Source organism: Aspergillus nomiae, assembly GCF_001204775.2.
Source record: "Aspergillus nomiae NRRL 13137 chromosome Unknown contig00047, whole genome shotgun sequence".
Classification (NCBI taxonomy): Eukaryota; Fungi; Ascomycota; class Eurotiomycetes; order Eurotiales; family Aspergillaceae; genus Aspergillus; species Aspergillus nomiae.
In genome coordinates this window covers 1-13487 of record NW_015378102.1, presented here as the reverse complement: position 1 = coordinate 13487, position 13487 = coordinate 1, and the positions used below count along the sequence as shown (strand labels likewise).

At 48.7% G+C, this 13487-nt stretch overlaps 4 protein-coding genes across 4 annotated transcripts; all 4 read right to left on the bottom strand.

Annotated features, from left to right (window-relative positions):
* Positions 1-207: 207 nt before the first annotated feature.
* ANOM_003092 (vitamin H transporter) lies at positions 208-2212 on the bottom strand (the record flags this gene model as incomplete). The annotated part of the gene is made up of 7 exons (XM_015548349.1): positions 208-342; positions 412-478; positions 624-938; positions 1038-1380; positions 1437-1746; positions 1852-2050; positions 2106-2212. 7 exons carry the CDS (start codon positions 2210-2212, stop codon positions 208-210), a joined length of 1476 nt encoding a protein of 491 aa, XP_015409585.1.
* Positions 2213-2716: 504 nt separating this feature from the next.
* Positions 2717-6025, bottom strand: chsA (chitin synthase class I; the record flags this gene model as incomplete). Its single annotated transcript, XM_015548348.1, has 7 exons — positions 2717-2777; positions 2838-3341; positions 3392-3793; positions 3847-5079; positions 5127-5492; positions 5552-5730; positions 6007-6025. 7 exons carry the CDS (start codon positions 6023-6025, stop codon positions 2763-2765), a joined length of 2718 nt encoding a protein of 905 aa, XP_015409583.1. The 3' UTR covers positions 2717-2762.
* A 1586-nt stretch (positions 6026-7611) lies between these two features.
* Positions 7612-8408, bottom strand: ANOM_003090 (uncharacterized protein; the record flags this gene model as incomplete). The annotated part of the gene is made up of 2 exons (XM_015548347.1): positions 7612-8106; positions 8157-8408. 2 exons carry the CDS (start codon positions 8406-8408, stop codon positions 7612-7614), a joined length of 747 nt encoding a protein of 248 aa, XP_015409588.1.
* Positions 8409-11469: 3061 nt separating this feature from the next.
* On the bottom strand, positions 11470-11979 carry ANOM_003089 (uncharacterized protein; the record flags this gene model as incomplete). Its single annotated transcript, XM_015548346.1, has 3 exons — positions 11470-11555; positions 11613-11839; positions 11894-11979. The coding sequence occupies 3 exons, from the start codon at positions 11977-11979 to the stop codon at positions 11470-11472; spliced, it is 399 nt and encodes a 132-aa protein (XP_015409603.1).
* Positions 11980-13487: the final 1508 nt, after the last annotated feature.

Genomic DNA, 13487 nt, shown 5'->3' with positions numbered 1-13487 from the left:
TGTAAGTAGTAATGGGACCGACAGGCACTTGAACTTGAACTCTAGAATTAGCCAGCTCAAGCGATAATCTATCAACCTAAATTATAAAAAATCTATATGTCTTCTAGACAAGACCTATGTCCAAGACCAGCCCTGAAGAAGCCAATGCCATCAACTCCCGCTTTTACCAGCCCAACTCCATACCCAGATCCTATAGTATATGCAAAATCATGAAACATAAACTTCCGCCTTCCCCATCCTCCTCGCCCTAGAATTCAACCGGAGATAAATAACCTCCTGCACAACCGCCAACACCACGCCCCAGCCACCAACGCAATCATAACGACCAGTCCAGTAAGATACCTACAAACCAGCCGTAAGCACCAGTCCCACATCTACAAAGAAACAAGAAACAAAAAGAAAAGAACTTACAAGGGCGAATCCCTCTCCTGAAAGATCTGCGACCCACCCATCAAGCCCGCATTCGACGCCATAACCCCTAGACAAATACATCTCCATTAGCCCCCATTAAACCACCAATAACAATCCAACAAACCATGAGCACACGTACACATCCTAACAAGCACAATGACACAACCAGTTAGCCCCAACCTACACCACAGTAAGACAGAAGAGAAACTCACGCAATAGCAATACTCCTCTCCCCCGCACACCCACAATTCAGCTGCAGCCACGTATTATGCACCGGATGATAACACACCGCAAAGGCATTAATCGCCGTCCAGATGCCGAATCGAGTCCATTTCCCCTCTGCACGGGGCAGAAGACACCGACACACGATCAGCACGATCAGGTAGCATGTCACGGCGGCGATGACGGTGAGGCCGCGTCTGGCGGTGCGGTCGCTGATGTAGGCGAAGAGGAACACTAGAGGTAGGGCTAGGGTGGCGCCGACTGCGGTGAGCGCGTTGGATTGGAGGCGTGTGAAGCCTAGGGTCCTTTTTCCGTTTGCGCTTTGTTAGGGTTCTGTGGTATTTCTTTCTTGGGGTTCTGTTGTGTTGGGTGTTATGGATAGAAGAGGGGTGGGAAGGACGTACATCATGATTGTGGGTGTGTAGGTTGTTAGAGGACTCCAGGTTGAGAAGACGCAGGGGGCGAGGAGGAAATGTGGCCAGCGGCGGTAGTTGAGGAGGGCTTTTTTGATGTGAGATGCTGGGGAGAGGTCTGGTTTGAAGGAGGCTTCGATTTCTCTTTTGCTTTCACTTTCACTTTCACCTTCTCCTTCTTCTCTTCGGGAGCTTCGAGTGAGTAGGACCTCTCTGTCTTCGGGGGAGAAGGCGATCACACCACGATTTAGGAGATACGGTCTTGGGTTTGACGGGCTTTGGGGGAGGAGTAGCAGGATGAGGATTGCCGTGGTTATGGTGAAGATGCCCTCGACTGTATGTGGATATTAGCTTTAGGGCTAGCCGTTGGTATTGAAAGGACGGATATACTAAGAAAGATCCACTGCCACCCTTTCAAGCCATGCTTCCCGTCGAGTTTCAGTATCGCCGCCCCGATAAGAGGCGAGATGGCGTTTCCGCCGAACATCCCGAAGAAGAAGATGCCGACTCGTTTCGCTAGCTCGGCTTTGGCGTACCATGTTGAGAGTGTGTATAGGGAGGCCGGGATGTATCCTGCTTCGGCGAGCCCGAGCAGACTCCGCACGACTAGGAAGCCGGTTCGATTGCTCAGGAAGACTTGGAAGGTGGCGATGGTCCCGAATGCGAGGACCTGCGCGGGGATCCATTTGTCGGGGCCGAGCTGTGTATTTAACCAGGGTGTTGGTTAATTTTTGTGGTCATGGCAGTGTATAAATGTGGGAGGATGTATGATGATGAAGGTTGCCGATAGAAAGTGACGACCTACCTTCTGAAGTACGAGATTAGACGGGATCTCCAGCACAATAATACCCAGAAACATCAGCTGGTTTCCTAAATTCACGGTGCTCTGATCGATGTGTATATCCTTGCCGAAGCCGCCGGTCAAGGCACTGGCGATGTTCATGCGGTCCAGTTGGAATACCGTCATCCCCAGCAACAAGAGGGGGAGGACTGAAAGGTCAATCCTACAAGGAGTTAATAATTGCCGTATCTCTAAGCAAGAAGTCAATTGGCACTGACTTTCTTCGAGTCTTTCGCTCCGACACGGCACTCCATAACGTCTCCGTGTCACTATTCGATTCCCGCTCCGAATAGTTCAGGTCGGGTTTAGTGTGGGATACAAGCATGGTGATCTACAGTAGTAGGTACATGAAATGAAGAAACCCGCGATTGACTCTTATCTTTGAGTGACCTTTTAATGTTAGCCCACTGTCAGTCGCGGGATGCTCGAGTGAGGACCTTTCGGGCATGACCCAAGATATTACTATGTACCTTGAGGGCCGGGTTTCGACAAGGCGTCGGGATTTGAAGAGAATCTCACAACCTTTTGGTTGGATGGCGTCATGAAGAATCTTATCGATCATGGAGGTACGAATGTCATGGTTATTTGCAGATCCCCCAATCAATTGGGCCCTTGGAGCAAAGTGGGTCGTCATCTTCCAATCTATAGTTTACATTTTGGTAAATAATAAGTCTTCGTATCTACATCATACATTATGTCCTCATTAGTGACATACAAAGGCCCGCTGTAGATAAAATCCATCAATATCATATAGCCACGAGGGTATCTGGGCCATAAAGTGGCATCATGAGACATCATCGTCATTTATAGTACCACATGAGCCTGCAGTGGTACCCCAAAAAAACATCATTCGCATAGGGAAACATTGACCATCATTAAGCACCGCGGAACTAGAAACAAAGAAAACTCGTCAGTTAAGGATCAGAAGCATTGATCAAGGATGCACATACCATTCGTACAACCAAATACCACATTGCTCCGATAAACTTGAAGATAGACAATCCGGCAACACTCCAGAGGACGACAGCCATGTAGATCTGGGATCGTTGGTTCGAGCCTTCATTGGTCTTTTCGTTCTCGTCGAAGCGGTCCAAGCCAGCTGCGCTGAGCACGACGGCCCCCAGAGCAAAGTTGCAAAATACCCATGCCAGCACGACCGCACTTCGGAATCCCTTGTAGTAATCGGCCTGCCGTTCTTCTTCCGAGACAACCTGTACTTCCTTGGGTGGCTTCTCAGCAAACTTGGCCAACTCTGAGTCGTACTGGGCATTCAGATCGCCATCATCTTGCGGAATGTCGACGTCCACCTTGCCGCCCGGCTTCAGGTTCGCGGAGGGCAGCTTTTCCGCCTTGTCGTCACCCTTTGTACCCCATGTGATATCGTGAGTATTGCAAAACGCGTAGATGTTCAACACGTTGATATACGTCGGAGTGAGCAAGATATATTGGATGAACTGCCCCAGGTTAGAACGATCAAAATGAGAGTTAGATTAAGAGGACTTACGCAGGTGAACATATGCCAGGGATCAAAGAAGATGATCGATGCCACAAACCACATGACATACGTGGAGCCCAAGGACACAATGATCGTGAAGAACGTGGAGTTGGTGAAGAGATCCGTGAAGGTAAAGTCATTCTGCTGCACCTCCGTTTGGATCGATCTCACCGTGACGAAAATGCAAGCAAATGCCAGGTAAATCATGATGCCAATCCAGAAATAGACCATGGTCATGTAGAATTTGTTGGACCCACCCGGCCGATTACCCAAGGCCAAGACGAAGCACGTTACCAGTGTTGCAAGATACAGCCATTCGAAAACCACCCCAAGCACTCTACCAGTGGTGCCGAGGAGATCCTTCTGACCGAGATATGTCGTGAGAATGTGGAAAACCAAGAAGAAGTTACCCTGCAGGAAGAGTCAGTGTGGCCGTGGCCGGTGGGAGATAGGGGCGTGCTTACGATGCCAAACCAAGCGAACAGCATGTTGATGGTCTGATAGATAAACTCGATGAGTAACATGAATTTCCGAATAGCCGAATGGTCGCTTCTCCAGATCTGATAGAAATGGGCGATCGCATACACCGCGGCGAAGAAACTGCCGTTCAGCCACCGACGGCGCTGAAGAATGAACTCGGCCATCCGATCCGGAACATCAGTCTCGCCAGAAGAAGACTTCACATAATGCAGGAGCCAGCGACAATTACGCTTGGTGACAATTTCGAAACACAGAATACGATCCTCAGCCAGGTACATATTGGCGGCGAAAATACCGGCATTGGCACCATGCATCTTTTCACCCAGGAAATACCGCTCCAATGGACCTTGGCCGTTCTTATCATTCTGCAATGCGACATATCGGTACGCCGAAAATGCACCAGGAAGCACACTAATGAATCCAAACGCGGATTCCATGGGTTTGTCGAGGATATTGCTCAGTTTGTACTCGAAATTCTGACCGGCAACCAGGGGATTGAGCAGTTTCTTTCCATGCGACAGCATGGCTTTGATTTCACCACAAGCCCCTCCACACATCGGCTCGACATCGAATGCCTTCCAGAGACGATAGATGGAGTCCTTTCCAGGTTTCGTTCCAGCATCAAGAAGGACGCAAATATTGGGGTCTAAAACTCGGCCAAATGCCTGGAAGAACCAGCGGTGGGAGTTGATCTTCTTCTGGTTCTTTTCCTTCAGACAGAAAATCATCTGCACGGGAACTGCTGAGCGTCCTTTGATTTGAACTTGGGTTCCCTTCAGCTCGAGAGCTATTTGAGTGGTGTATTCGTAGATGTGTGCTGTCACATCTTTGCCGTTGACTTGTTGCTTGGCAATTCCGTCTTGGTAGACTCCGAGGGCGGCTAACACTGCACGGGTTCGTGGGTTGATTTTGGCACGACCATCGCTAATCACACAAACCACGATCTTCTTCCATGCGTCCTTGCCCCATGTCTTGCTATGCGTCCTCGAGCACATATGCTCAATGTTCTTGAATACACCAATCAATGTCCGTGCGAAAAGGAAGTCATCTTCGTTGTACATCGTTACCACAATGAACAATTCGGTATGCCGGGGCTTAGCGAACAGTTTCTGGCGCAAGGTGAAGCGCTCCTCAAAGAAGTCGTTGGGGTCGCATGTTGCGGCGGAATAACGCATATGCGTGAACTCGTCACGGCCCGGAGGCTCAGCGTGGGGAACCTGGCTCAGAAGCTTGGGCGCGATCGGACAATCCAACACGAGATTACCATTGAACAGTTGCACTTCTTTGACTGTCTTCCATCGTCGGAGGGGTGCCGGGCTGGGGTGTGGCCGTCAGTAGGCTCTTCCACCTGGTATTCATCACTGTAGGGATCAGGTCCGAATGGATTATCTTGTTGTAGCATGGGAATGCGATCATCACTATAAGAGTGCTGGTGCTGGTGTTCGGGGTATTGTCCTAAGTCATAATCATCATGTGGCGTGGCTGTAGGTTGGTAAGGTTGCGTATAGTAGGCGTCGTGATGGGCCTCGGGATCCACCGAATACTCATATCCGGGGTAGGCCTGTTGCGGGTGGCGCTGTTCGTAGGCTTCGTTATGACCGTAAGAGTTTGGCAATCTCTCCACTGAATACTGTTTACCCAAGTTGGTCAGAAATGACACCATGACACGTCTTCATCCGGGATGCTCACCGTTGGTTGCTCAGCCAGCAAATCACTCGAAGGCATATGAAGACGCTCCTGTGGCCCGTACGAAACATCTGAGAGCTGGTAGGCATTCAATGGCCGACCCGGTGACGGGGACCGATTGTTCATCTGATGGGGGTTCATCATGGGAGAGTGACTATGGTCGTCTTCCCCGTATGACTCTCCTGGACTCGGGCGTCAGTAGGATGCAACAAGGCTGGAGGAGGTCCAGCGAAAGCGAGCGCAAGCGGAAACTAAAAGAAAGCGAAACAACAACAAAGAAGGACGACAAAAGAGGTTGCAAGCTTGCGCGCCGAGGCCATCGACAAATTCCCCCCAACGGTCTAAAGTTTCAGAACGCAAATGAATGCGGGAGAACGGGTATCGGTGCGACAGCCCCCAGCAACGCAATCCAAACAGCTTTAACTAGGGAAACCATGCGCAATGGGAAATATACTGACCCAAGCGATTGTACGACATGTTGGACGATCGTGTTTCGAGTTAACAATCGTTCCAATCGGCGCGAGTTCCTCGAACAGGGGAGTTGCGGAGAGAGATTGCGCCAGGAGCGCGGGTGGAATGCTCTCAATTCACTTTCAATGGTTCCTAGGTCGGTTCCTCGGCGAAAGTTTCAGCGACGAGTGATAGGCGGTTGACGAGATGAAAGGTGGGTACCGCTGATTCGTTGTCAACAGTGTACGATTGATCTCAATGAAACATGAAGCACGACGGAATGGTGAGTTTAAAGAAGAAGACGGACAAGAGGCACCTTTTCTTTGGATGAGTGCCTGGGAAAGCTGCCCGCGCCACCTTTTTCCCCGAGCAAAGCAAAGCGCGAGGCACAGCTGGTCTTGGCGGGGGGTTTACGTTTGTTGACCAAGAAACGAAGGGATCAGCAGAGGTTTGTGGACCAAGATCACAAACTAATTAATGGGGAGGATCTGACTAGAGGGAAGAAGTTGAATGAGGTACGAATGAGATTTCCTTTTTCAGCCGACGATCGTGAAGTCATGTGGGAACATAACAAAAAACACCGACAGTGGGGCCCCATTGGACGGGAGGATTCATATTACGGTACCGACCGTACGGAGTATCTTTGCTTCTCTCTGTTGTCTCTCTACAGACTACTACTAGTACTAATACTCCAGAGGTAGCATATGGATATCTCCCTTGATCGTGACAGAATCTCTCCGTCTCAGCACCACGGGGAATTACTGACAGAATCAAGAAAGATTAATTCCCTAGAAACGAAACCCTGTCAGCCGTGGATACTCTCTCGATTAGTTCGGTAGAGTTGCACTGGCCCATTGGGTCGTGTCTCCACTCGCCATCACTGGGCCAACAACATCTCGTCCACAGCCACACTGCCGTGGCAGTTCCTTGGGTGCGTCATGGGAAAATGGGCGTTTTGTTTGTCAGTTCTTTTTATAGGAACGTTTTCTTGGTAGCCTGATCGAAAGACGTTCTTCAGCCCTGTCAGAGGATGTCACGACTCTCAAGGAATATTCCGTTGCCTTTCACATACTCTATCTAACTATAGCCCTGCGCTAGTGTATGTACTAATCCGACCAACGTCATACTGCCAGCAATGGGCCGGCGGGAAGTATATGCCGGTAGTCTATAACCTCAAGCAACTCCAAGCTTTGAATTGGATTGTCTCTCGATCAAGTAACATATCTTAGGTGCCTGGAGTGTACTTAGTACTATTTTTAAGGCCCAACAACTCATCAGATTATGTGAGATATCACATGACATAAGCTCGCTTTTTGTGGCTTGTTCCTGGTGTCCCATCCCCACCGCCTAGACCAAGAGCAAATAGCATTGAGCCATAGCATACCATGGATACTAGTATCTGAGTAAGAACATATCTCACATTTACTATCTCCGTTAGAGAAAGCTTTGGGTTAGGAATATCAACGACCAACTGCTAATAGTACTGATACATGTCCTTAGCTAGCATAATGTTCTTGTTCGATCAGCGTACTAGAGCACTAGTAGAATTTCGTGTTTGGCGGGAGTCCCTGCCTTTGATCCTCTCGCTAGACAACACAGAAGTTAGCCTTCTCTCATAGCAAATTAAAGGTGAGCAAACCAAGAATATCCTCATATTGACTATACCGCTCTTCGTCGGGCCCCACGCTTGAGAAAGTGGTTGCAACATCGAAATCGACCCACACAACTCTTTCTGGAGTTCCAGGAACAAACAGAAGATTTTTGGGATATATATCCTGGTGGTGAACGTGAGCGTTATGTACTTGCTTCATACCATCTATCGCATGCTGATAGCGGGCATCTGAGTAATTCTTGCAATTCAAACTCTCAGCATTTGGAAGATATTCGAGTAGTATTGCGTTAGGAGGGAATTTGTCATTAACAAAATGTTGGAGAGCTGGCTGGAAGGCAAAAGGATCGACTTGATTAATATGCCCATAGAAGAATGGAACGAAGCCCTGCTTGTACACGTTGTATTTCCTCAGGTTCTCATAAGCGTTCAACTCGCAGCGGAATCTATTTAAATCTCGACCATTCTCGGCAAAACCTGGATCACCATTGTTGTGAAACTGGAGAGTGAGCAAAACCGAAAGATCTAGATGATCATTTATTTACTTACGAGCTTCATGGCACACTTATCACCACTGAACTCCGTCTCAAAAATTGAAGAAGCGTCTGATCGGTGGATCTCCTTGATAATTCGAATCTTAGAAGAGAGAAGTCCCATGGAGTTCGCCGTCTCTATTTGCTCAAGATGTTCGAGAGTATTTTCTGAGTCTTCCGACAGGCTAGGCTGCGTCTGGTTCAAGATATCAAGACTCTGCTCACACAAAGCCAAGCCTTTTTGAGCGCTATCCCTTCCCTCTTCCATGCTTTGGAGCTCGACTGTGTCAGCTTCTATGGCAGTCTGGCTATGAACCACCAAGGACTGATGCCTTGTTTGAATGCCCTGTAAACAGTTTTCCAGCTCGTCCGTTATCTTGAACTCTGGAGATGCACCACTCTGCCACTAAGCGGTTGATCGAGAGCGTCGAGGTCGATACTAGAGTTGTCGGTTGAGCATTTGAGGGTCAGCAGCAGTCCCTCTAAATCGTGCAATTCATTTCGAAATTTGCAACCGGTTTTAGTGTTCGACTTTGAGCTGTCGACTGTTTGATAGAGCTTCGTGGATGCTTCAAGAGCCAGGGTCACAATTGCCGTGAGGGTGGAAACGACACCGATCGGTTCAGCCAGTCATACTAGGGCTAAGCTTGTTGAGATATGTCAGTACTTCTACCCCATGTATTATAAGGTGGGTTTACCTGGAACGCAAGTCAAACCAGGCGTGTTGTCAAATATCTCTTCCATTTCTATTGAAGGATTTGGTCACTTCCGTGTCCAACCATGGATCCCGCTGTTGCCTCGTGTTAGGCAGTCACTTCGGGCTGCCTTTGAACAACTTGCACCCGAACTTGCGTTGCGACGACTTTCACCAATCACCTTTGATGAAGGAAATGCAACAAACATAATTGATTTGTATCGACCAGACACTGCATGTATAGTCCCTAGAGGGAACCTCGCCCCAAGTCCCAATCGGGCGCCGGGGGACCTGAAGGTATCTTGGAAATGGGAGTCTGATATGCGCCAGCAAAATGCACGGTACAGTTATATTCTCACGAATCTCGAATTTGTGGCCGTCAAATATTTCTCTACAGCTTGAAAATGATGCAATATTCAATTCAGGGTTACAAGCGAGCAGGCTTTCAAATCACTTAAGAAAAAGCCCAATTGGCGTTTTCCGCTGCAAGAATGCCCATGTACTATAATGCTAACAGTACTGACGTTCACCCTTCACCTCCATTGCCAGGGTATTGCTATCGAGATTGCGAGTATGGGCGTAAAAATGAGCTATTGAAGCAAATGTGATCTCAAATAGTTCAGAAGCGCTGTTTTATGAACAGGCGCAGGTTGGAGCGTATTCCTCCCACCCTCAGCCATCATGGAGACGGTGAGATCATGACTTAGTATCATTCATAAATAAGTTGACGCGGCGAGAGTAGTTGCCATGAGACTTGCCTTACGAGGTTGACCCATAGATCTTCCGGGAGGATCTTTTCATGTTGCAGTAGCAACAGTGCACCCGTTGTTATTAGGATCCAAGAAAGAACGGTTGGAATATCCAGGAGCCAAAATCCAGTATTATCTCCGCAGCTCATTATCGCAACCGCAAGATGAAGACGCAAGGAACAACTGACGAAGATTCGTCTCGTTATGATATGATTATTGAGACATATTCTCAAGACTACTAAATATATCCAGCCCCGCTGTTCAAACATTCCCACCCAAATCTCTTTGTAATGAGAGAAGCTAAGTAATGTGGAATACTGATTGAAAGGATTCGGTTTGCTGGGTTCCAGTGTTATAACTTATCAGGGCGCGTTTTCTAACTAAACCGGTCCCACCATCCAAGCAAATCGACCCCCACGCTGTTTATTGTGGAACGTGGCAGTGACATCGGCCGTGGATGACACTGTTTGAAATAGCATCGTCGCTAGACTCTCCACACATGGCAAAAACAAAGAGAGACACGCTATTACCTCCCCTTTAAAGAGTAACCATCGGGAAAGACAAATTGGGAAATTACTTCCAAGGCTCAGTTCTAAGATTTGTCCCCACTCGATTGGCGAAATGGAAGTCCTTGTTGAGAACCGCGCTGGGTCCTTTCCTCGGCGCTCATACAACGAAAGACCTTGGTATAGGTTTATGCGTACAGGCCTGGATGGGCTGATATATGCTACAAACGAAAGCCAGTTATTGCGTACAAGGGCAATTATCGCCGCTGTTTACTCGTGGTAGAAGGTCCCGAAGGACTCTCGGAGTTAGTACATCACTGCCTGAACAGGAGCGCTTGCGCAACATAGCATGAGTAGTTTACTTTTCATAAGTACTCTTGGCTTCCGTCGAGCTGGTCTTTCCTGGGTATCACCACATCACTATTGGATCTTTTGACCAGACACCTCCCTTGGCAGCCTCAGCGGGCGCCGGTGTCTGTTTCACGTCCCTGTTTTTGAACGGTTCAATGCCAACATGGCTCCGTGTACGGTGCCTGTCGATCACGAAGTAGACCGTCTTTGTCCTCATTTGAGTTTGAGTGCCCGATGAGGACAGCAGCTCCAACCTGTCTTTATTAGGGCATCGCGAGTCACTAGGTTGACTAGTCAGGAACGGCCGCTGATTAAGGTTTGGTGCCCGGCAGTCTGGCCTCAGGATCCATGTTAGGGCACGGGTTGACCATGTGTGACCGTCTAAGATTATTTCCACTCCATCCTACGCCAGACCGAATTAAACCTACCAGAGCCTTGAGTACCTTTCTTCCCCGCACGATCGGGATCTTTGTATGTTGAGGTTGATCAATGCGTCCGTGTCTTCGGTTCTACTTCTAAGCGCACGAATCAGCTGATCTATACCCTGAGCGGCATCTGGTCTTTGTCTTCTATGTCTGTTCGTTCACACACCGATGATGATGCGACAGCCAGGAACCTTAATATGTGGATCTCTCTCTTGATTCTGTATTTCTAGACTTAACGACCAATGTTAGGTAGCGGACTGTAATCTCAGAGGTAGTGGATTATGACTTGGTCTAAGTGGTGGACTTGAATACCGAGCGAGAGGCAGAATGGCCCCGGCGTGATCTACGGATACGTTGATGGATTAGACTGATCACGTAGCCAAACAAAAGGAAAATATTACCAAAATAGAACAACTGGTAGTTCAAAGAAACATCAGTCATAATCTTAAGATCCACAAAGAGACAAAAGCTGAACGGCCTGCGTACATGGAACAGATATGTGAAATCCAATAAAAGCACTCTCCCTAGGGGTATAAACGGCAACAAGACAATCATAATATTCGCCCAGCAAGCTCCACATGAGCCCTGCCCGCTGTCCCTTATCCTACTGTTGGGTACGGGCATCAAGGATAGCCTGGAGACGTTGTAGCCCATCATCGGATATATTACTGAATCCTAAAGATGCGGAGCCTGCAGATCTAACGTTAGTACCAGAGGCTAGGTGACGTAGGATCAAGTTGTCCTTACCAAGGGGAATGGGACTGGGCGAGCCAGGACCCTCGAGGAACAGGGTTGCAAGAGTCATGCACGCAGGTGGGACGTTGTCAATTCGAAAGCCCCCTGGTCCAGTAGGGATGAACTCGACTGTAACACCTTTCAGTTGGTCGTTGCACAGGTCGCCTGCTGGTTGGGGGAAGCTTGCGAGTATATCGTTTCCGTGCTTCTCTGGCTTAGGGCCATTCTCTGTGCCATTACTGTCATCTCGTTAGTTCTGTTCGTGGGCTTCCTTTCGCTACTGCTAAGCCTACCAGTTTACAATTCCTGTCGGTTGAGCAAAACTGACTTGTAATGTTCCAAGGAACAGCAGTGTCAGGGCTGAGACAGAGGACTTCATTCTGACTTGAAGTCTCAGGAGGTAAAGAAAGAAAAGGTGCTTGTCGATGATCAAGTTTCCGAGAGTGATGGACGTGGTGATAGGCTGGGATGTTGATAAGATAAAGTCGAGGTACAGAGGGGTCTATATAGACAAAGTAGGGAAGGTTCATTGAAACGACCGAGGTTGGCGTTCTGAAGTCTATGCATTCTGCCATGACCTTTGTGGCTTTACCCTGGCCTTCTTTGTAATCTAAAAGTAGAATAATGGGTTACCTTCTACTATGTATCATGGCAATGTAGTATTTACTGGCTGGACCACCCATCAACTATCCCACAGTGGGGCCCAGCGACAAATGCTTAAACCCATGCTGAAGAGGGCTCAGAATACAGTTTGGCCATTTGAGATGGCATCATAGATAGACAGAGTGAGCACCATAGAAGAACCACGGGCGATGCAACCATCAAAGTTCTGACGGTCTGTCCCTGCATACGCCCCGTCCGGTTAGCTAGAGCGCGACATACTCCGTTCTGTCGTTCAGCCTGGCAGACAAAGAACATGAGGTGGAGAAAATTATTCCCCTTCGGTCGATGTCGAGGCATTCTGATAGGGTTACACTCTCACCGGGCAAGACACGGGGCGCAACTTGTGCGTGATTGAATGTTATGCTTATCAAACGTGGTGTCATTTTAACCGCAAACTTAGAATGGCTAACATCACTTTCAGTCTTTAGTCCATGTTGAGAGACAGTGACGGGGACTATGGGTATAAAGGGATGTAGCATTTCCTTCCCTTTCCGCGTTGTTCCTTACGTTTTCGGTCAACCAACTGTTTGTCATTCTTTTCTCACAGTTAAACTCATTCATTTATCCATTCTATAAAATTACATTCGTTCAAGCCATTCAAGCAATGGTTTCGCGTCAAATTCTGGGGGTGCTTGCTCTGGCCCTCCTTTGTCTGTTCCAATCATGCGGCGCACTGCCATTTGAATCCGCACTTTCGCTGCATGCTTCTGGCCCCGAAGCTAAACTGGAACCTCGTCGGTTGGGTTTGGGAAAGCTTGGCCAGCTTGTGAGCAATATCGTTGATAGATCGAAAAGCTCGGGCGGGAGTGTGGGGGGAGGTCACAAAAAGTCTGACAACCATAGTGATGACAAGAAGGAAGAAAAAAAGGAGGATAAGAAGGAGGAAGCACCAAAGACAGCAACAACAGAAGCACGAAAGGCAGCAACAACGGAAGCGGCAAAGGAAGCGCCAAAGGCAACGCCAAAGGCAACGCCAACGGAAGCGGCAAAGGAAGCACCAAAGGCAACGCCAACGGAAGCAGCAAAGGAAGCGGCAAAGGATGGCAAGAATGAAGACAAGCCTGGCTCTGGAGGATCACCCCAGCAGAAAGAGCAGCCAAAGCAGTCAGGCCAACCAACGCAAGGCCAACAGCCTAGACAGCAACCACCAGAGCCAGCGCAAGGACAAGCGGCAGCGCAAGGACAAGCGGCAGCACAGGGACAACAGCCAGCACAGGGACAACA